A 24,593-nucleotide genomic window follows, 5' to 3' on the forward strand; every position below is an offset into this window, starting at 1 on the left:
GCAAGTTACTTTTGCTGATCGCCGGCTGCCAGCAGTTTGGTAGATTGAATCTCACCAGGCTGAAGGTTGACTCAGCCTTCCATCCTTCCAAGGCGGGTAAAACAAGAAACCAGATTGTTGGGAGGCAATATGCTTAACTCTCTGCAAACCGCTTAGAGAGGGCTGTAAAGCACTGTGAAGCGGTATATAAGTCTAAGTGCTAAATGCTATTTATAGACTCCCCCCCCCCCCCCAAACATAGCCCTAACCCTCCTTGCATTTTGAAAGAAAGGGGGCAGGGCATCCTATTGCATGGTGTCCTTCTTACAAGCTATTTATTTATTTAATTCGACTTCTATGCTGCCCAATTCCAAAGAACTCAGGGCAGCTTACAACAGTATAAATTACAAAAACAATAAAAAGAAGTCAAAAATAGAATCTAAACAATAAAACCATTAATTAAAAGCCATAATAAACTAACCCAACAACATGCATATATGACATTCATACAATTTGGCCCTGATAGTTGTTGATTTAGGGGCCCCCAGGCCTGCCATCAAAACCAGGTCTTCGTGGCCTTACGGAAAGCTAATAGGGTGGGAGCAGTACGGACATCGGGGCGGGGGACACACGAGTTGATTCCACAGAATCAACTACCCATGGCTGGGTAGCTTTTATTTTAACATTGTTGAAGCTTTGTTTTCAGTATTTGTCCTTCCATTTAAGATTGGGTTGTGCTAGAAATCTCTTTAGTAAATGAATAAATAGAGAAGGAGTGGTCTAAGTAAATGCTACTTGAATTGATTGCTTAATTGAATAACGCAGGGGCGTCAAACTCACATCATCACGGCAGCATCAGGTGACATGTTGTGACTTTTCCCCCCCTAAGTGTCACGGATCGTAAAAGTCCATTTGAACTTTAGACCGTGGAGGCGATGGAATTTAGAGCTCCAAGCCCATTATTCAAAACAAGATTTCTTTTATTATGAAAGTAAAAATAAACATTGTCTGAGTAGACAAAAGAACAAAACCTTACATCATGGAGTCTTAAGGCAGAGAAGGACAATGGATGAAGAAGGCGGATATGACAAGGCAGGATATTACATAAAATATAGGAGGAGATTAATGACAAGGCACACATGTTAACTCTTTAATTACTAAATGTCTCTGAGGCTGGCAATATTCAGCGTGACACTAAGTGTGGCATGGCCAACGCATGACGCATCTAGCCCGCGGGCTGCGAGTTTGACAGCTGTGGCATAGAGCTTCAGTTTACTTTTTTTTCCATCCACAAGGAAATCATGTTTTCTGTTTGTTTAATTACTTAGCAGTGAGTTTTTGGTGCTCTCTGAGTTTGGTTGGTGGTTGTTTCATTACCCAGCTAGATTTTTTTCCTTGCAATGGTTCGCTTCCTTCCTTGATAAGTGGTACAGCAAACTACTGAATATCAACAGAGAGTAAACCCCACACTTACAATAATTATACACTAATGATGTTACCTAGTTGGGCAATGAAACATCTGCAAACAAATCACTAAGCTCAGAGAGCACCAAGGACCCCACAATGCACCCCTGAGCTATGTACAGTACATTCTCTTCTACCGCTATCTAGATTTTCCCATTAAAGATGTGGAATTGTTTGACTGGGAAGAATAGATACTGGTATTTCCTTCTATCATTTTAGGGAGATTTCAAATTTGGGCTCATCTTTTAATTTCCCCTCATATATTACTTTTTAAAATTCATTATTTATATCTTGTACAGAAATGGGGACATCTTTCCTAACTTTGTGGTTTAATAATTTAATTTATTAGGACTGCCTATTTTAGAAGACTTTGGGTGACTTACAAAATTTATAAAAAGCTCAGACAACAAAAAAACAAACCAGTAAAAAAAAAAAGCACACTATTTCTTTTTTTAATATAGTAACATAATATAAAACATTCAGCTAAAGTACAACTGCTTCTTATTGCTTGATATTGGAAAATTTGGATTTGTCATGAATGAAAAATTTATATCATCCGTGATCTTGATTTTTTTTTTTCATTACATTATTAAAAAGAATTGGTACTTGGAACTTGCTGAGTCACTGATTGCATAAATGAAAACAACTGAATTTCACCAACTGAAATCACAGGAAAAATGTATTTACTGTATTGGTTCTTGATCAGTCGGTCTGTTTTGGAGGAGATTAATCAAATAGGCTCTAGTTATTTCTGTTACTTTATATAAATGCCATATTAAATTATCAAAACAGTATCAAAACAGTATCTGAGTTAAATTATCAAATTATTAAAACAGTATCTGAGTACAAATTAATGAACTCAGAAGTACAGAATTGTAGTATGAATGATTCTTTTTTTTATTTTCACCTTATCATAGAAATAGAATTCAATCTGCTCTTATTGCAAGATAGTGGGATTTTTTTAAAAAAATAGCAACACCATTTTTTCATTGTAAAACAGCAGTGTGATATATTTGTAGAATTGGTTCATACAATTCACTGCAGTAGGAATGTTCCAGCCCTTGTAGAGCAATTGGTGGCTATTCTTTGACTAGATTGTTACCGAGACACGCTGCACTATATTTCATACACAGCATTGTGAAATAAGGCATGAAAGCAAATTCCAGATCTTTGCTGGAAGATAAATGTACTAGTGCATATTATTATATTCTGCCTCATTCCGTTTCACCCTTTAAAGATTTGGGTACTTTTCCAGTGAGTGAAAAATTTGTCCCATTTCTCAGGAATTACTACTCCAAAGAAACTGAAGCTTTGACAAAGATTTTAGAGGCAATCAATATAATATCGCATGATAATATCATTAAATAGCTTATTGTCTCCATTAGAGGTCCATTTAAATGAAAGAAAAGAGGCCACTTACTACTTAGCTCTTTAGAGTTGAAAAGCAATCCTAATTGTGAAACTGCAGCATGTTCAATTTTAGGAATTATTTTGTGGGTATATTACAAGCAGCTATATAAGGGAGGACATGTGGACTTAGAAGCAGGAAAAAAAGGGCGCTGCACTACATTTCATACTAACATACTTTACTGCAATGCTGAGGTAAATGTTTGAGGTATTTGGGGGCAAACACATCTGAGTTTAAGTACACCTGTCCAGTTTATTATATTCCACGGTTTTTGTGGGAGCTTATTTGAGAATTTCTCTTCATTTTGCCTCTCAATAATCACCCTAGAAAATAGTCTGGAGAAAGTGTGAATTGACTATATACCGGTAACTAGAGCAGAGAGACATTAAGGTACATTTGAACCTAGACATACACCTTAAGCCAGTGGTGGTGAACCTATGGCACGGATGCCACAGGTGGCACACGGAGCTATATCTATATAGCACTGAAGCTGCTGCCCTAGCTCAGCTCCAATGTGCATGTGTGTGCTGGCCCAATGATTTTATTTATTTGTTTGTTTGTTTGTTTATTTATTTATTTTTGATTTGATTTGATTTGATTTGATTTGATTTGATTTGATTTGATTTGATTTGATTTGATTTGATTTGATTTGATTTGATTTGATTTGATTTGATTTGATTTGATTTGTATGCCGCCCCTCTCTGTAGACTCGGGGCGGCTCACAACAATAACAAGAACAATATAAGAACAAATCTAATAATTTTTTTTAAAAAACACACTAAAAACCCCATTATTAAAAGCAAACACACACACAAACATTCCATGTATAAACTGTATAGGCCCGGGGGAAATGTGTCAGTTCCCCCATGCCTGACGGCAGAGATGGGTCTTAAGAACTTTACGAAAGGCAAGGAGGGTGGGGGCAGTTCTGATCTCCGGGGGGAGCTGGTTCCAGAGGGTTGGGGCCGCCACAGAGAAGGCTCTTCTCCTGGGTCCCGCCAAACAACATTGTTTAGTCGACAGGACCTGGAGAAGGCCAACTCTGTGGGACCTAACCGGTCACTGGGATTCGTGTGGCAGAAGGCGGTCCCGGAGGTATTCTGGTCCGATGCCATGAAGGGCTTTATAGGTCATAACCAACACTTTGGCTCCCAGAGGCTCTGGGAGGGCATTTTTGGTTTCAGAGAGCCTCCAGGGGGCTGGAGGAGAGCATTTTTACTCTTCCCCCAGCTCCAGTGAAGCCTTTGGTGCCTGGTGACAGCAAAACACGATCCTACTGGGCCCACCAAAAGTTGGGAAACAGGCCATTTCCGGTCTCAGGAGGGCCTGCAGAGAACCTCCAAGGGGTGGGGAAAGCTATTTTCGCCTTCCCCAGGCATTGAATTATGGTTGTGGGCACTTGCGCATGTGCGATAGTGCTCACCCACACTCTTTCAGCACCTGAGGGAAAAAAGGTTCACCCTCACTGCCGTAAGCATTATTGCAATGACTTCCCTCTAACCTTCATGCATCCGTATTTGTCATTCTGTAAAACAAGAATATTAGAAATGTTCCATATGGTAAGGGTTTTTTTTATAGTCAAAATTTCTACATGAGAATTAAGGGGTAGGTTTCCCACATCCTTACTAGATACTTTTGACTGCGGATATCACATTCCACAGTGATCCCTTCCTCAGGGGTTTGGCGTGTCTGGTTTGCTATAAAAGGGACTAGCTTCCTCACAACTGATTGTAAATAACACGGTGCAGCTGCTCTGAGATGCTGATCCTTTTCATTTCCTGTCGTCTTTAGCGAAATAGGGACAATGTTTTGAGCCTGTGATGTGGCTGTTTTATCTCTCTGCCTCACAGATGCTCTCTAAAGCTTTCCCCTTTATAATTGCAGGATATTACATACAGATCAGAACAGTACAATTACAAACAGTTGCGCTCAGGTTATTGCTCAGATCAATGGATGCCCCCCTATGGAATTCCGGGCAAATGACAGGATCCAAATTGCAAGGCTGAAACATTGTTATAGATGGTGTAGGCAGCTTTCATGATTCTTCGTATAGGCTTTTTAATTGCCCCTTAAGACAGGTTCATAAGGATATTTATTTGGGGCATTTTTGTAGAAAACTAGAAAGCAATATTTCGATGCTTTTAGAACTGTTGAGTACAATATTAAAGAGTAAGGATGGGCATTTATAGCAGGAGCAGTTTTTTGATTTACAGCTTTCAAAAATCATGCTACTTAAATTTGGTGCCAAAATAGTAATCCTTAGCAGTTTTTATTTTTAAACTCTTGTTACAATTTTGGAAAATTTAATTTATTTAATTGCCAACAAAGTAAATTTAAACAATCCAAAAATTGTATCCCTATTGACTCTGATGAAATGGACCGTATCTTCAATCACAATGTACGACCATTTGTTCAGTGACCAATCAAAATTACAAAGGCACTGAAAAAATGGATGTATGACCTATAACTGAAGTTTATTTATTTATTTTATTTATTTATTAGATTTGTATGCCGCCCCTCTCTGTAGACTCGGGGCGGCTCACAGCAATAATAAGCAATATATAACAAATCTTGTAATTTAAGAGAAACACTAAAAACCCCATTATTAAAAGCAAACATACACACAAACATACCATACATAAACTGTATAGGCCCAGGGGAGATGTTTCAATTCCCCCATAACTGACGGCAGAGGTGGGTTTTAAGGAGTTTACGAAAAGCGAGGAGGGTGGGGGCAGTTCTAATCTCTGGGGGGAGCTGGTTCCAGAGAGTTGGGGCCACCACAGAGAAGGCTCTTCCCCTGGGTCCCGCCAAATGGCATTGTTTAGTTGACGGGACCCGGAGAAGGCCAACTCTGTGGGACCTAATCGGTCGCTGGGATTCGTGCGGCAGTTAGGGTTAGGGTTATTGCAGCGCCTCTACAGTCCCATAGTAAAAATTTGGGCCCTCCACCCCTCCTTATGACTAATTGCAGGGGCATTGCAACTCCTCACATGCTTTCAGCACGCAACGACAAAAAGGTTAACCATCAGTGCTACTCCAGTGTGCAGTGTAGAAATTATTCCACTTCCATTTTACTGAATAGATTTGCCTCTTATCCATACTGAAATGCAGACATCCAACAGCATGAATGAATGTAAGTCTGTGCATATATGTGTTAACTGAGCTCACATTCTATTTGTCTGAATGCTGCAAAACATCCTTTCCCCTGTGCTACTTTGGAGGCTCCACTGTCACAAGCTAGCAGTCAATGAATTTGATGATTTGAACCATAGTGTATCACAGGGTAAAAAACTGATCATCCAGTTTTCTTAAGATGAAAAAAAGTGAAAGTGAGCGTTCTCTAGCACAGTGTTTCCCAACCGTGGCAACTTGAAGCTATTTGGACTTCAACTCCCAGAATTCCCCAGCCAGCGAATGCTGGCTGGGGAATTCTGGGAGTTGAAGTCCAGATAGCTTCAAGTTGCCACAGCAGGGAAACACTGCCGTAGCAAGTCTCTTTTTTTAGAATGAATCACCTTTTTATTTTCTAGCTTCAGATTTTGAAAGAATCTAATTGCAAGATCAATACAACAGAATACGAACACTATTACTGATTACAGCGCTCTAACATTTTATAAATCTGCTGACTTATGTAATGAAATCTTTATATCATATTTGCCTTTACCGATCAAATTGCTGTTTACATTTATAATAATAGCCTTGACTTCTAAAATAAGAGGTGGAAACAATCTGAAGTCCACAAGTCTTGAAGTAGCCAAAGTTGGAGACCCCTGGCTTATAGTAGACGTTTAAGACCTCTGCCTTAACCATCCCAATAAACTCACTCTGAAATATACATATTTGTGCATATTGGGCAGTGGGATGTATACAGACCAATTTGCAGCCCGTGGCAAATTCCCACCCCCACCCCCGAAAAATCCATACTTGTTACTTATTGCAAAATACTTCCTATGTTTATATATAACATAATGTTCTCCCAACAATTCTAGGACTTTGGATTGACCTGGAAATATTATACAATGGCTCTTTTCTGATGACCCTCGAGACAAAGATGAATTTGACCAAACTTGGGAAAGAACCTCTAGGTGAAGCAATAAAATCTGGAGAATTTGGTAAAGAAGGGTAAGGAATATGCTTGTCAGTTAAATTTTGTCAATTTTTGTACAGAAAAAAATTCACAGGAGCAATATTCTACATTTATCCATGAAAAACCCCAATGAACTCTTTATAGTAAATAGTGTAGGACAGGTAGTCCTCAATTTACAGTAGTTCATTTAGTGACCATTTGAAGCTACGATGGCACTGAAAAAAAATGATTTATGACCATTTTTCATATTTTTGACCATTGCAGCATCCCTCATGGTCACGTGCTTTGGATGCTTGGCAACTGGCCCGTATTTATGATATTTTCAGTATCCTGGGGTCATGTGATCAGTTTTTGCGGCTTTCTGACAAGCAAAGTCAATGGGGAAGCCAGATTCACTAAACAACCATGTTTGTTATTTAACAACTGCAGTGATTCGCATAGCAAATGAAAAGTAGAAAAATGGGGCAAAACTCGCTTAACAAATTTCTCACTTAACAACATAAATACTGGGCTCTATTATCTTTATAAATTGATGACTGTCCAGTCTCTGTTTGAAGGCGAGCTCACCACCTCCTGTGGCAAACTGTTCCACCGGTTTATCACCCTTACTGCTAGAAAGTTTTTTCTGATATCTAATCTAAATCTACTCCCTTGCAGTTTCATTCCATTGTTTCTAGTCCTTCCATGGGCTAATGAGAACAATGCTGATCCTTCTGCTCTGTGGACTGCCTATAATAGTTTATGTAAACGCTATCGTATGCTGTCTAACTCTGTTGCCTTCAAGCTCAAAGTGCATTTATGAGCCTTTATTGTTATTGTTTTATCCTCGCAATATGTATTGAGTTGAGTGGGATTAAAAATATAACTATGGTGGCCTCAGGGAGCAAGTGTCTGCAGAGCTGTTACAGTAGGATTTGGGTTCCGGCAGTACCTGTCATTGTTGAGCCATTGTATGGGTTGTAACAAAGAGTTCAGTGGACTTCAACTCCCAGAGTTCCTCAGCCAGTGACGCTGGATGAGGAATTCTGGGAGTTGAAGTCCACACATCTTAAAGTTGCCAAGGTTGGAGACCCCTGGCTTATAGTTGATGTTTAAGACCTCTGCCTTAACTATCCCAGTAAACTGACTCTGAAATATAAAGGAATGTATATACAGACCAATTCAAATTTCAACTAGCCATAACACGCAACAAACAATTTTTCATCTTCCTTCCTCCGTTTCCTCATCATTTCAGGCTCTAGCCTGTGCTTAACTTTGGGTGAGATTTTAAATTCTCAGATGTGTTTGCTGTTTGCCTGCTGAAAGATCCATTTATCAGCCTTGCAGGAAGATGGGCAAACAGCAACACGGCTGACATACATAGAGCCTGGACTAAATGGAAGAAAAGACACTTTGCAGTTAGCACAGCTCCCAAGCTCTTAGGAAAGAAGTATTGCTACAAAATATGGCTGAGACTCAAGACACGCAGCCGTATAACAATCAATATGAGTGTGTTTACATTGTTTTAATAAAAGCTGAAATAAACAGGTTGTATTTATGGATGAATTATGACTAATTTTTAATTTTTTTCCTATTGGATCCTTCTCCGTTGATATCATATTTTAATTGACCAGCTTACCCTGTTTTATGTTGACCTTAGATGTAGCTGTGATTATACCTTTCACATGTCTGCAATAGTATATGTCTTTGCCTCCCCCCCCAAATGTTTTACTTCTGTGTACATTTAAAAAAATTAAAACTTGTCAGCTATATATTTTAATTCATGTTTTCATAACCAGTGTATGCGATACTTTAATAACAATCTAGGGCACACTATATGACTTAACAAAATGAACTTTTAAAAAAGGTCATCTAATTCTGTTTATCTCATGCTGGCCCAGTAAAGTGTTTTAATAGAAATTAGCCAGAAGTTATTCTATACAGTCACTTCTCTAACTTAACACTTGTTCTTATTTCCCCTTCATTTTCTTTTCTTTTTAATAATATATGGATTCGTCAATCTGGGATGTTTTTCTGGTGAGTGGTATATGTGATATCATCCCATCCCATAATATTATTTTACTGAAAGAGTAGTAGATCCTTGGAACAAACTTCCAGCAGACGTGGTAGATAAATCCACAGTAACTGAATTTAAACATGCCGGGATAAACATATATCCATCCTAAGATAAAATACAGAAAATAGTATAAGGGCAGACTAGATGGACCATGAGGTCTTTTTCTGCCGTCAGACTTCTATGTTTCTATGTTTCTATTGATTTTGTTAGTGCTGAAACATTCAGAAGTGTTGAAACCACTGTACAATGGATTTGCTGCACAACCTGGGTATGGAGACGTCAATTCTTTGGAACCAGAGTCTCCTGATAATTAGCTTTAATACACATGCAGTTGCCTTCTCAAATGCTTGATCAAACCTCTTCTGATTTCCATATTTCATAGCTGTGTATCCTGGATAGTAGTTCTAGCTGGAATCACTGCAACAGCTCTTGAAGTAATAATAGAGGAAGGGAAGTCTTAAAAGGATACCGTTTCTTTCCCCAGCTCTTGAAATGTCTGAAGTATGTCTGCCTGTGGGAGTGTTGAGGGATGGAGGAATGTGCTCTCTAGATTTGGAAACAAACATCACTTATTACAAGTAGTACTTCTCTAATACTATGGATACCACTTGAAGGCAGTGCAGTTCCCACACTGTAGCCTAGTTTGCCTAAATATCTACATCTGCAATGTAAAGCAATAAGTTTGGAAAGATAGAATAGAATAGAACAGAATTTTATTGGCCAAGTGTGATTGGACACACAAGGAATTTGTCTTGGTGCATATGCTCTCAGCGTACATAAAAGAAAAAGATACATTTGTCAAGAATCATGTGGTACAACACTTAATGATTGTCATAGGGGTCAAACAAGCAATGAAGAAACAATCAATATTAATAAAAATCCTAGGATACAAGCAACAAGTTACAGTCATACAGTCCTAAGTGGGAGGAAAAGGGTGATAGGAATGATGAGTTCTGGGACAAAATGTTCATGTCAAAATGTGTTGAGTACCAAATTCAGTGAGTTTCAAAGCAATTAAGTACCATGGTACCACTGTAGCTAACGGTACCATTTGAGTGGTGGTCACTGGTCTATCGTTTTCATATTAGTATGATTTGCTGTGGAGCAATTGAGTTTTTGATCATATGCTTTTTGCGTGAAACACTTGCTGATCAAATTGGTATAGAACTTTTGGAGAAATCGTAGGAAATCGTAGAAAAAAAATGGTCTTTAGGCCTTACACAGGCTGAGGATTTGGATTATCATCTTCTTATAGTGAAGAATTTAATTTTTCCTTCGAACAATATTTGTAGGCAACTGACCTTCCCAAAAGACATCTTTCCATTTGTTGTTCCAGAGTCACACTCTCCAAAATTTGGGCTCTTGGGTATCAGTTCCCTCTTGTGACAGTTTGACTACCTTTTTGGGGGAGTGGGAGGGGCATTAAAAACCTTCATATTTTATGTGCATTTGTTTTAATTCTAAATATTTGACTTGTTAAACTGTGAACTAATTTTACTGGATTTTTACTGACTAGTGATGGGCGAACCGAACCTGCACAATTCGGGTCCGTACCCAATTTTGCGGTGTTCGGTATGCCGAACACGAACCCAATTTTTTTTCAAACTTCGGGCAACGTTCGGGGTCGTGTTTGGCGTTCAGAGCTTTGACGTCACCGGCAGGTTGCTAAGGATGCCAAAGTGATCACTTCCTGGATTTCATGGAATCCACGAAGTGATCACCTTGGCGTTCTAAGCAACCTGCCGGTGACGTCAAACGTCCGCCCCCCGGAATCTCTTCGTGGGAGGGATTCTCCGTTCGGTTCGGGTTCGGCCGAATTTTGCGTAAAGTTCGTCCAAACTTGCCGAACCCGAACACCTTTGGGTTCGCCCATCACTATTACTGACCTGTTTTTGTTTCGGTCTGAGATGCGCCTTCATAAAAGATTGCAAACTGTCATTGGGGTGTGTTTAAGGGAATAAAAAGAAAAGGAGATTCTCTGTTCATGACACTGAAACATAAAGCAAACCAAAAATGATCATTTATTCATGGGTACTGGTACAAGAGGCTACATAAATGTTATGTACAATACATAACAGCAAAACGTTAAATGAAACTTGTTTTAGGAGGGATCAGTGTGTAGATGGAGAGCTTTTAAACTACTTCTTTTTTAGTGTTATCTTCTTCAACCTGTCTCTCTTTCCACCCTTATCCGGAAAGGTTACCAATCAACCCAAAAGAAATCTTGGGGAATTATGGGTGACAAAAGAGATTATTAGCAAGAAAAAGTTTAACAATCTCTGTGGAACAATCTTTATCTTTACTCCGTATGGTTTGAATTTTTAAAGAGCTGTTCCTTTTTTTTTTCTTTAAAAGAAAGTCAGATAACTATGCGATACATTTTGTAGTAGCTAATTGATGGGCATAGATTTTGCAAAAGTACTGTCTCTATTAAGCACAAGGAAAATAAATCCTTTCTTAGCTGGGAAGAAGCTTGAGGTTGCTGCCAAATCAAATTTGGCTGAAGGCATTGGTCTTCTTTCTAACTTTGCCACCTGCTTAACTTAGGTTTAAAGAATGATCTGTTGAGAACTGATTGTGAATAGATTTCAATCCCAGGAAAAGCTGTGGATGAAGTGTAGAGGTGTCTTGTGAGCTGCCCTAAACCCCGAATCTAATAAATAATAATAATAATTTCTCCCTTTAAATCACATTTAAGACACAATCAACTGAGCATTTCTTTTTAAAGACAACTTGAAATGCAAGTGATCCTGGTACAGATGCTCCAACCATTATGGAAACATGTTTTGCATCTGAGGCTGTAACTGTCTTTTGCACTTATTTGCCAAATACCTTGTTTAAAATATTTCTGTTTCCATTATTGCCATAGGCCTAGAGTGGGGTTGTGGCTAGGACTCAGCTGTGGGTATTGGTTTAATAGGCTAGGTACGTATGTGTGGAAGAGACAGTGGAAGGAATGCATATTCTTCTGAACGCATGCAGCACTTACAAAATCAATTCTGACTTTTCATACAGCAATTCATTTGGAACTCAGAAACATATCCCATTACATTTAAAAAATGAAATACATGCCAAGTTTCTCCTCCTCATCTCAATGTTCTAATTGCTGGCGTTGTATTCCATTATATTGGGAAGTTAAGTATGAAAGAGACACATTCTTATATGTCTATAATTCATTTGACATTTCATTAAACTGCATGTAGGATATTCAAACCTGTTTCCTTTTATTTTAAGCAAAGTCTGGCACAGAATGGTAGAAAGTCTCTAATTGCCTAAGGCAGTGTTTCCCAACCTTGGCAACCTGAAGATATTTGGACTTCAAGTTGCCAAGGTTGGGAAACACTGACCTAAGGCATCAAAACACTGTCCTGACCAACATTAATGAAGTGTTGCTTCTGTCTTGACCTGTGTCCCTTCTTTCAGTTTCAGGCCAAGGTCATATTACCTTGCAGACAGTGATGAAGAATCTTCTAGTGCAGGATCCTCAGAGGAAGATGATGTTCCAGAAACACCAGGAAACGAGAAGAATGTAGTGGCAGGAACAGAAGGGTGAGTCTTTGTTCAGTTTGTCTCTGTCTAGTGTGTGCATAATCAACAGTGGTGCATCTTTCTTCCATGCTTAGTTACTCCATCAAATATATCTTCTCTGTCTTTCTCTAATACTAAAAATAAAATTAGGTTTTTTTTTCTCTCTCTCTCTTTGTGTGTATGTGTGTATGCAAACAGGCACACATACTGTTCTGCCTGGCCACAGGCCACCCAGGAACAAAGTAATTAAATCAAACACACACAGACTTGTAAAAAGAAAGCAAGGGCTGTTCTTTATATTCAGAAAATTGCAGACCACAGAGTTTCAGAGCAATGTTAGTTTAAGAGTTCAATAGGTCAGAGTTAATTACTCCAGTCAATTCAGAAGCCTTTCAGGCTTACGTCAGCCAGAAATAACTCACACTTAAATGTCAGAATGTCCAGAAATCCACAGCAAACACGAAACCGCAATTCAACAAACGTTCTTCAAAACTGAACGATAGACTCCCACACAGGCTTCTCCAACCTTCCCCTTTTTCAAGATCGCAGCAGCAACATCATTCATTCTTATCACCTGTGACTTATAATCTGTTTCTGGGTTTGCACAGCTGCTTTTGTCTTCCCAGCATTCTCCTGACCGGAACATTCAGAATAGGATTGTTCATTAACTCTTCCCCTTCTGAGTCAGATGAAACTCTGGCTGGAGATCTGACTGACTCCATCCCCCTCTCTGCCTCTCCAGCCCTTCCTGCTCCCTGTCTCTCTCTGCCTCTCCTTCCGGTTCACTGTCTGATTCTTCCTCCAGCCAGATGGTTCCCACTCCTCTGGGTCAAAATCAGCAGCCAAAGGAGCTGGCCTGAAGCCAACCACAACACATACCATATTTTTCGGAGTATAAGACGCACCGGAGTATAGGACACACCTTAGTTTTTTGGGAAGAAAATAGGGAAACATAGAAGGAAATTGGGAAATTGGGAAGAAAGTAGGGAAAAGAATCTGCTTATCTGGCTAGAGTCCTTAGTCTGGTCAGCTTCAGCATCCCCTGGTTAGATGCACCGGAGTATAGGACTCGACTTAGTTTTTTGGGAAGAAAATAGGGGAAAGAATCTGCTCACCTGGCTAGTGTTCTTAGCCTGGCCAGCTTTAGCATCCCCTGGTTAGGGCTTTTTAAAAACTTTATTCGGAGAGAGTAACAATGAAAGAGCTTGCAAGCCAGTAAGAGCTGGGAACATTGTTAGCACCTGGTTTGGGCTGGGAAGAAACATTCGGAGCAAGTAGAGAATGAACACACCCCCCTAAAAAGACAGGGCTTGGAAAACATTATTCACAGAGGGAAACAATGAAAGAGCCTGCAAGGTAAGAGCTGGGAAATTTGTTAGCAGATAGTTAGGGCTGGGGGGGAAAAGCCACATTCAGTGTATAAGGCGCACCCAAATTATCAGCCTCTTTTAGGGAAGAAAAAGGTGCATCTTATACTCCGAAAAATACAGTATATACCAGATGTTATTTCACAGCAGGTTTTTGTAATACATGGAATCAAAGGCAAAAGGTACTTTGTAACATAGGGAAATGACAATGTATCTCCTATCAGCAATTCCTTAAAACACTTACATTTTTCCCCTTGGATTGTGCCATTCAACCTTGTAGTTGGAGTGCAACTCTAAGAAAAGACATTAGGAATTGCCTTACAAGGGTTGAACCTGCCTATCCAATAAAAAGTCACCAGAAGGCCCATATACAGTTCTTACTCTATTTGAAGCGAGGAAAACATGAGCTAGACAGCAGGGCCCTCTCTGTTGTGGCCTCTGCACTTTGGAATTCCCTGCGTTTGAAGATTTCAGTAGCCCCATCATCCTGATACTTTGTGAAGCCATTAAAACAACGTCCCTTTGCTTTGCACCAGGCTGGAATGTTTCTGGGGCCATGGGCAGGATTCCTAATGTGTTTCCCCCCAAAATAAGATTTCCTCCGAAAATAAGCCCTGCCTCTGAAAATACCATTTCCTCTGGTTAAAGTTAGGGAGACAAGCTGGAAATCAAGCAAGACGGCAAGAGGAGCCCCCAAATAATAAGACCATCCTGAAAACAAGGCCAAGCACTTATTTCGGAGTTCAAAAAACATAAGACAGAGTCTTATTTTGGGGGAAACCCAGGATTGATTGCAGGACTTTTCGTTTTGTATTTTAAATTTCGTACAGATCACCCGGACGTTCCCCATTAGGGCAGTCTAGAAAAGCTACGGTCAATGTCAGTCAAATCAGCATAATTGGTTTAAGGAATTACAGGTATGTGTTATGTGTTTGCCTAAAATGGCCTAAAGACATTATACAGTCTCTCAAATTAAATTTGATCTATATAGGATATTTAAGTTAAGAGATAACTCTATAAATGTTTCAATGTTTCCAGTCTGTATTTATCATTTTAATGCTTTTGGTAATTCAGTTTTCAGAGTGCCAATTTACTGGCTGTATCATCTGGAAATAATTAGCTACTTATTACATTCACCCAAATGGCCTTATCTCATTGGATAATTCTTAATTATATTTGCTAATTAGTAGAAAAAATTATAAGGGATATGAGGCAGCCCTATTTTTTCCATATTTGGTATTTATAAATGTACAAGTCTTCATGTAAATTATCTGGTTTTTCAGATGGCTGTTTACTGCAGTTATTTGATAAAAGATTTAAAATGGATTAAGTCTAAGAAAGAATTATGATCATGCAAATGTTTTCATGTATAGAGCAGCTTATTTTACAGTAAACAAATTCAGCGTATAAGAACATCCAACTTGTATATTTCAAGTGCTACCAAGAAAGGAGAATAGTATGCACTGAGTGAAATATAGTTCTTTAATCAAAAATAAAATGTTTCATAGATTTTTCTGAATTGCTGGTAGGCTGATGTCTGAAAATATGTGTATGTTAGTGCAAATAAACATTTAGATAAGAGACACTGAAATGTTTCTTTGGACTAGCATATAGATCAATGCAGTCTTCAATGTAGTCTTCTTAGCGAGACTATAAATAATTTAGCAACTGTAACAGATGATCAAAGTTGCAGAAATAATTATTTATCTGTAGCTATTTTTAAAGGTATTTACTTGAGAGAGAGATCATTCTGCTTTATCTGTTGCAGGAAAAAAATAAGATCCCCTTTCCCCTCATTCCAGCAGATAGGATTTGCTGCTGCTGCTATTTAATAATAGGGTAGTAGTAATAATAGTTGATTCTTGCCAGTCAACTGCAGATCATCCAAAGATTAATCAATAGAATTTAAAAAGATCTTAGGCTGCAAAAGATCTTAGGCTGCATTGATTATGTTTAGCAGCATTGTCATATTTCTAGCAGACAAAGCTTATTTATTTTCAGAAAAATATCTGACTTTTCTTTTATTTACAGTCTTTCTTTATTTTCTTATATTTAACATTTACGGTATTTTTCGGACTAAAAGATGCACACCCACCCACAAAAAAATAGGTGAAAATGTCTATGTGTCTTATAAAGTTGGTGAAGCCCCCCTCCCCGGCACCCTTCGGCTTCTGCCTCCCAGCAGTTTGCCTCCTGACAGCAAACAGCAAATAGTCTGGTTAGCTTCAGCACAGCCTGATTTAGGATGAGCAGCTGATTGGTGGTTGGATCTACCTCCCCAAATACCACCAATTAGCTGTTCCATGCTGTGGGGATTGCTGCTGCTCATTGGCACTGGTGCCACCCATCGGCATTACTATTCATTTATTTTATTTATTTTATTCAATTTGTTTGTTTGTTTGTTTGTTTGTTTACTTATTTATTTACTTATTTATTTATTTATTTATTTGTATGCCGCCCCTCTCCGTAGACTAGGGGCGGCTAACAACAATAATAAAACAGCATATGACAAATCTAATATTAAAATAATTAAGAAACCTTTATTAAAAACCAAACATACACACAAATATACCATGTATAACTTGTATAGGCCTGGGGGGAAAGGAATATCTCAATTCCCCCATGCCTGACGACAGAGGTGGGTTTTAAGGAGCTTACGAAAGGCAAGGAGAATGGGGGCAATTCTGATTTCTGGGGGGAGCTGGTTCCAGAGGGTCGGGGCCGCCACAGAGAAGACTCTTCCCCTAGGTCCCGCCAAACGACATTGTTTAGTCGACGGGACCCGGAGAAGGCCAACTCTGTGGGACCTAATTGGTCACTGGGATTCGTGCGGCAGAAGGCAGTCCCGAAGATATTCTGGTCTGATGCCATGAAGGGCTTTATAGGTCATAACCAACACTTTGAATTGTGACCGGAAACTGATCGGCAACCAATGCAGACTGCAGAGTGTTGGTGTAACATGGGCATACCTAGGAAAGCCCATGATTGCTCTCGCAGCTGCATTCTGCATGATCTGAAGTTTTCGAACACTTTTCAAAGGTAGCCCCATGTAGAGAGCGTTACAGTAGTCGAGCCTCAAGGTGATGAGGGTGTATCACTATTTCCGTGTCCCCTTTTTCAGCCTCTACATGTCCAGTTTTTGCCTGTTCCAGGCGGCAGGGATAGGCAGTGGCAGTGATCCCTGCCACCTGGAACGGGCCAAAAATGGCTGCTTGGAGGCCGAAAATGGGGCACGAGGAGGCGGCAATAGGTGGCAGCAATGATGGGTGGCACCAGCACCAATAGGTGGCGGCAGTCCCTACATCCTGGTACAGCTGATAGGTGGTATTCTCGGAGGCAAATATAACTGCCAATCAGCTGCTTGTGCTAAAGCTGAAGCTGTCTTGGCTATTGGCTGTTTGCTGCAAGATAGCAAATTGCTGGAAGGCAGAGGCAGGGTTTTTTTTTAATTTTCCTCCCCCAAAGCTAGGTGGGTCTTATAGTCTGCAGCATCTTATAATCTGAAAAAAATATGTTATATTCCCCCGTTCCTGCCAACATAGCAGTTGGAAAGCATGGAAATGCAAGTAGATAAATAGGTAGTACTTTGGTAGGACGGTAGCAGGACTCCATGACATCATTCCACCCACATGACCGCAGTAATGTCTTGACACAGCATTGACTCAATGGCCTTGAAATGGAGATGAGCACTACTTCCTATAGTTGGAAACAACAATTAAGGTCCCCAGGGACTCCTTTTTAAAACTTTTATATTCTACATTTCTAATCTACTTGAATCCATGTCAGGCAATAATGAAACATAAACGTGCAGCAGAATCAAACTATAAAAAGTGGAGAACAATAATTTTATAAAGAAAAAGGCAGAATTTATTAATTTGTGCATTCTCTTGCTAAATCCTTGAATTTGCAGTTTGGTATTGAAAGGTCCACTGGAACTAAGTAAGCCACCTTTTTGGCCAAAGCTCTCAATTTGGGAGAATCTCCAGTAGAATGCAGTTCTACCCAAGTGTATACTGAACATTGGGCCAACATTTTATCAAAATTCTTGTTGTGTGAGTACATAACAAAAGCAACATGAGAAAATATTATTTTACTGAAAGAGTAGTAGATCCTTGGAACAAACTTCCAGCAGACGTGGTAGATAAATCCACAGTAACTGAATTTAAACATGCCTGGGATAAACATACAGTATATCCATCCTAAGATAAAATACAGAAAATAGTATAAGGGCAGACTAGATGGACCATGAGGTCTTTTTCTGCCATCAGTCTTCTATGTTTCTATCTAATTTTAAATTAATTTTGATTCTGGGTTGTCACAGCCATGTCTCTGGATCTTTCCATTTTTATTCATGGAAACTATAAGTTTCTATAAGTCTATCTACAATAGACCTCTCCCCTTTTCTAAGAGGTCTGTAAAGGGCGTGCATAAGTGCACCTTTGTACCTACCGTCCCTGTCCTAATGTCTTTTTTATCTTTTCTATCTCTACTTTATACTTATATTATGTTAAGCAAATATACAATACTATATTTGTATGACAAATAAGATAAATAAAATAAGTCTGGGTTGTCTGTACACTTATGCAATACTGCACAATCTGTAATAGCAGATTGGCATTCTGTGCCCTGTTGTATTTTCAGCTGCAGAATACCATAAAGCAGTGGCATTCTGTGCCCTGTTGTATTTTCAGCTGCAGAATACCATAAAGCAGTGGTGAAATCCAGCAAGTTCTAGAGAGCCAGTAGTGGAAATTTTGAGTAGTTTAGAGCAGTGTTTCCCAACCTTGGCAACTTGAAGATGCTGGCTGGGGAATTCTGGGAGTTGAAGTCCAGATATCTTCAAATTGCCAAGGTTGGGAAACACTGGTTTAGAGAACTGGCAAATACCACCCCTGGCTGGCCCGAGAATGGGGTGGGAATGGGGATTTTGCAGTATCCTTCCCCTGTCACGTCCACCAAACCACACGCCCCACGCCCACTAAGCCACACCCACAGAACTGGTAGTAAAAAAAAATTTAAAGGGTAGGTGAAACTCACTTAAATGACTTCCTTTTCTTTCCTCCCTTAAAGGTATGGATCAGGGCACCGAACGAGTAAAATCATGAGATTTGTGGATAAAATTACCAAGTCAAAATATTTCCAGAAGGCGACCGAGACAGAATTCATTAAGAAAAAGATTGAAGAAGTCTCCAACACACCACTCCTGCTCACGGTTGAGGTTCAAGAGTGTAAAGGGACATTAGTAATTAACATTCCGCCTCCACCTACTGACCGTATATGGTAAGTGTAGTTAATAAGACTTTATGATTTTGGAATCTGTCATGTATAATATGGCACTCAAACTAATCAAAGAGCCAAAATAGATTTCTTGTTTTTATGGGTGGCTGTGAAAGAAGTCCCTAAAAACATATTTTATTTCCCAGTCCCCTAATTTCCCACCTTTTCTCACAATCATGCATGATTAAAAAAAAAGCTGGACCATTTGACAAATGAACTATAATGAATGAAGCAGTAATTTAGTTTGAGGTCATACAGAACCAAAGTTGGTATGCAGCGTGTGTGATCATTCTTACAGAATTCAACAGCAGTTCACATGATTCTTAGTAAGGATCCATTTTAGGAAAATTGCAGTGCCAATCTGTGAGTCATAAGCTACAGTCTGACATGTACAATTTTATTCAGGGTTAAGTAAGTTCATTCTGAGAGAAAGTGTGTGGGATTTTGCCATTAATTCCTATGAACAGTTACTGACAAAGATAATGGAATTGGGTATTATGTTAAATTGCTCATGTGATTGAATTACTCTTCCATCCAAAAAGAGATCTTTTGTAAAAAAGTACAATTCCATTTCTTCTTATACATTTTGTAAACTTCCAGAAACTGAAAAGCTAACAAAGCTTAGAAATTTTATCATCGATGAATAAAAGCTACAGCAACCAGAAATCAGGTCAAAAAAAAAAATTACTACTTGTTCTTTATTTTCTCCTACCTTTCCCTTTCTTTAATACAGAATAATACAAGCATGCTGAGTAAAACAGCATATTGAACTACTTGAGGATCAGCAGAGGTATTAATTAAGAGGTCAATGCCAAATCTTTTCCTAGTGGTTTCTTATAATTGAAAATAGTACCAAAGGAGAAAAACTATTTCGGTGCTTCTTTTTATCTGAAAGAAATATGGAATGAAATTGTGAATGAAATCTTGTTTGCATTTATCTGGGAGTGTTTCACTGAACATTTTTAACTTGCCTTTTTATCTGGGAGGTTCAAAAGTAGTTTATATTGGGTTTCCTATAATTTTATTCTCACAACCCCTCAGTGAGATCCATATTCAGTGAGTAATTGAAGTTGGGCCTTCGCAGTCCAATATCTTCACCTTAATGGAGATGGGATTCCATTTGAGGAAACTAAACTCTGGGAGGTACACAGTGTAATTCAGAAAACATTATCTTACTCCAACAATACAGAATTACTTTAAACTGTATTGGGAAAAGGATTAATGACCCAATTAATCCCATTGGGTTCACAACCCCTGATGATCACAGAAAAGGAAGTGGGAGATCTATTTCACAGACAGAAGCCTGGAAAAGCACCAGGCCCAGACAAGATAACTCCTTCTTACCTAAAAGTCTGTACTGACCAATTGGCCCCCATCTTCACCCAAATCTGCAACAAATGACTAAAGATGTGCTATGTTCCTTCCTGCTTCAAATACTCTACTATCATCCCAATGCTGAAGAAGCTCTCCATCAAGAAACTGAATGACTACAGACCAGTTGCTCTAACATCTGTAGTTATGAAAACCTTTGAAAGGCTAGCGAAGTCCCACTTGAAAACCATCAGGGATTCATTGTTAGACCCCCTGCAATTTGCATATCGAGCAAATAGATTGACAGATGATGCTGTTAATGTGGCTCTGCACTTCATCCTACAACATCTTGAGCCTCCAAAGACCTACGCTAGGATCCTGTTTGTAGAATTCAGTTCAGCATTCAACACCATCATACCAGACATTCCTTTAACTAAACTAAATCAGCTAGCGGTACCTGAACACACTTGTAAGTGGATCACAAGCTTCCTAACAGACAGGAAGCAACAGGGGAAGCTAGGCAAAATCATATAAGATACTTGTACAATTAGGACACCCCCCCCTCCCAAGGCTATCTCACCATTTTTCTCTATACATCAATGACTGCATATCCATCTGTTAAACTATTTTTTTAAATAAAGTTTTATTGATTTTTAATTTTTTTTTACATAAAACAAACATATAACAGTGCACAGTGCATGTGCCCATCACCTAACAATAACACACACCCCGCCACCCCCGCCACCCATATAAGAGGATTCAAAAAAGATTTAATTATTTATCTGTTATTCCTTGGCTCTATCTTGCGTCAAATATTACTAAAAGAGTGATTGCAATTTATTTTTCGTATTTACATCACAGATTCTACTTAACATATAATCTTTTACCTTATTCCATCGCACCATCAACTTCTCCAATTTATTCTCATCAAAATTGTTTAATCTTATTTCCATAATTTCAAAATGTATGTGGTCCACCATGTACCAGTACCAATTTTTTAATGTCCATTTTGTAGAATCTTTCCAACCTAATACCATTACCGCTTGGGCACTTTCCAATGCTGCGGCTTTGATTTCCTTGAATTCTCCTAATTCCCTATATTTAATTAAAGTTGCTATTTCTTTTGTAATTATCCAGTTAATGTTTAACATTTTGTTAATTTCGTTCTGCACTACATTCCAAAATTTCTGAATTTCTGCACACTCCCAGATCATATGCATAAAAATTCCCTTTTCCTGGCACCCATGCCAACATTTACCCTTCTCTTTCCCCTGGAAGTGTGCAATTTGTACTGGTGTAAAGTACCATTTATGTAAAATTTTCCTTCTCATCTCTCTAACTCTCGTATTTTTAATCTTATATATATTTTCTATTATTTCTTTCATTTCCCCTTCATTTATTAGTAAATCGTCTTGCCAGCATCTTGTCAAACTTTTTGTTACTTCCTCTTCCATCTGCAATAGCATTCTGTATATATTGCCGGCTTGTGCTTTGCTCTCATTTATCTTTTCTCTTATTATTCATCTGTTAAACTATTGAAGTTTGCAAATAATATAACAGTGATTGGTCTCATTTGAGACAACAATGAAACCGCATACAGATGGGAGATTGAACAATTAGCCTCATGGTGCGACCGGAACAATCTAGAACTGAACACACTCAAAAACGTAGAAATGGTGATAGACATTAGGAGAAACCCTCCCATCCTACCACCTCTCACAATACTAGACAACACAGTATCACCAGTAGAGACCTTCAAATTTCTAGGTTCTATCATATCTCAAGATCTAAAATGGTCACCTAACATCAAGAACATCATCAAAAAAGCACGACAAAGAATGTTCTTTCTGCGCCAACTCAGGAAGCTCAAACTGCTCAAGGAGCTGCTGATCCAGTTCTACAGAAAAATAATTGAATCTGTCATCTGCACCTCTATAACTATCTGATTTGGTTCTTCAACCCAACAAGACCAACACAGACTTCAGAGGATGATTAGAATTGCAGAAAAAGCAATTGCTGCCAATCTGCCTCCCATTGAAGAGTCAAAAAAGGGCTGTGAAAATATTTACTGATCCCTCGCATCCTGGACATAAACTGTTTCAACTCCTACCCTCAAAATGTCGCTATAGAGCACTGCATACCAAGACAACTAGACACAAGAGCAGATTTTTCCCGAACACCATCACTCTGCTAAACAAATAATTCCCTCAACACTGTCAAACTATTTACTAAGATTGCACTACTATTTCTACTAGTTTTTTCTTCGCATTCCTATCACCCATTTCCACCCACTTATGACTGTATGACTGTAACGTGTTACTTGTATTCTTAAGATTTATATTAATATTGATTGTCTCCTCATTGCTTATTTGAATCCTATGCAATTATTAAGTGTTGTACTTCATGATTCTTGACAAATGTACCTTTTTCTTTTATGTACACTGAGAGCAAGTGCACCAAAGACAAATTCCTTGTGTGTCCAATCACACTTGGCCAACAAAGAATTCTATTCTATTCTATTGACAATTGACAAGCAAATCTGGCCCTAGGTTCTCCCTCGGTTTACCTTCCCAATAAGCAACCGATTTGGAAGATCATTTAGAAAAAAATTATTACGGTATCCTGAAAAGGGAGATCTCAGTATAAAAGGGGAGAACCCCCAGACCCATCTCACATTCCCTTTTATAGCAAGAAGGAAATAGTATCCATTCATTCTTCTTTAGTTTTCTTTTCAGTTTAGGAATCAATCCATACAGTGGTAGGATAATTTATTTCCTACATTCCGGTCTATAGTAGTTTGATAAATCTTCATAAAAGACAGAAATAAGTTAAATTAAAATACAAAGTAACTATGTTAGTTAACAAGTTACAAAATCAATATCATGTCCCCCTCTCAAAAGTAAGAATGTAAGAAGGTGCTGATTTGATTTCCCACTGTGGTCATTCTTGAAAGAATCATAGTACCTATTTTTAGACCATTAGAACTTAATTTCAGTTAAAGATCAGGTGTATAACATTTTTCAGATATTAAATCCTTCACCAATTAGCATTAGCTGGGTACTAGACTTCAGCAGTAACACTGATTCTTAATACATATCTGATTTCAAAATGACATATTGTGAACTGGACACATCTGTTAATAGAGTACATAGAAGAAACAAAACTATATCCCTGAACTGGAGGGGGAAATGAGACTAATTTTAATGTTATATACTCACTTGGAATAAATGTTTGGTTGAACACAATAGTTTAGTCTTGCACAACATATGACCTGCAGGTTGCATGCAGCCTACCAAGCAATCTTGTGTGCTGAAGTTTTTTAAAACAAAGATACTTCACCAGAAGAGCCCTTCACTCCTCCACTCGAAATAGAATACCCTATGAGACTGGACTTTCAATCCTGGGCCTAGAAAGTTTAGAACTAAGACGCCTTAAAAAAGATCTAAGTATTGCCCACAAGATCATATGCTACAACATCCTGCCTGTCGGCGAGTACTTCAGCTTCAACCACAACAACACAAGAGCACACAACAGATTTAAACTTTATTAACCGCTCCAAACTTGACTGTAAAAAATATGATTTCAGTAACCGAGTTGTCGAAGCGTGGAACTCATTACCGGACTCCATAGTGTCATCCCCAAACCCCCAACACTTTACCCGTAGATTATCCACGGTTGACCTATCCAGATTCCTAAGAGGTCAGTAAGGGGCGAGTACAAGTGCACTAGAGTGCCTTCTGTCCCCTGTCCTATTGCTCTCTTATATCTCCTATTCCTATTCCTTTCTTCTATTCCTATATCTCTTCTTCTATTCTTCCATTGATATGTTCTATTACTTTATCTTCTTTTCTATTATTTCTTAGATATATTTTACTATGAGTATCTCCTCTATAACCATCATGTATTTTACTATGTGTATATAGATATATACCCACTAAAACCCTCATTGTGTATTGGACAAAATAAATAAATAAAATAAGTAATAAATTCACTATTGTCCCAAAAAGCTGCATTGCTAAGCATCTCCAAGATTCACTATTGTGCCAGCTTCAGTCCCACTGGCACTCTACTTGTTGCCAAGTAGCTGATTGGTCATGCCAGATATTCCTTTGC

The 24,593-nt window shown here is 38.7% G+C and overlaps 1 protein-coding gene across 6 annotated transcripts in view; it reads left to right on the forward strand.

Annotated features, from left to right (window-relative positions):
* Positions 1 to 24,593, forward strand: part of TEX2 (testis expressed 2) — a 149,970-nt gene that overhangs the window by 121,419 nt on the left and 3,958 nt on the right. For 3 of the 6 annotated variants that reach the window (XM_070740362.1, XM_070740360.1, XM_070740363.1), the window contains exons 8-11: positions 6,844 to 6,976; positions 12,421 to 12,546; positions 14,723 to 14,809; positions 18,963 to 19,172. In XM_070740362.1, coding sequence (XP_070596463.1) covers positions 6,844 to 6,976; positions 12,421 to 12,546; positions 14,723 to 14,809; positions 18,963 to 19,172 — 556 coding nt within the window. The remainder of the gene's footprint in view (positions 1 to 6,843; positions 6,977 to 12,420; positions 12,547 to 14,722; positions 14,810 to 18,962; positions 19,173 to 24,593) is intronic. The other 3 variants (XM_070740364.1, XM_070740365.1, XM_070740366.1) reach the window with 1 other exon arrangement.

The sequence above is a fragment of the Erythrolamprus reginae genome, chromosome 2 (assembly GCF_031021105.1).
Source record: "Erythrolamprus reginae isolate rEryReg1 chromosome 2, rEryReg1.hap1, whole genome shotgun sequence".
In the NCBI taxonomy this organism is placed as follows: Eukaryota; Metazoa; Chordata; class Lepidosauria; order Squamata; family Dipsadidae; genus Erythrolamprus; species Erythrolamprus reginae.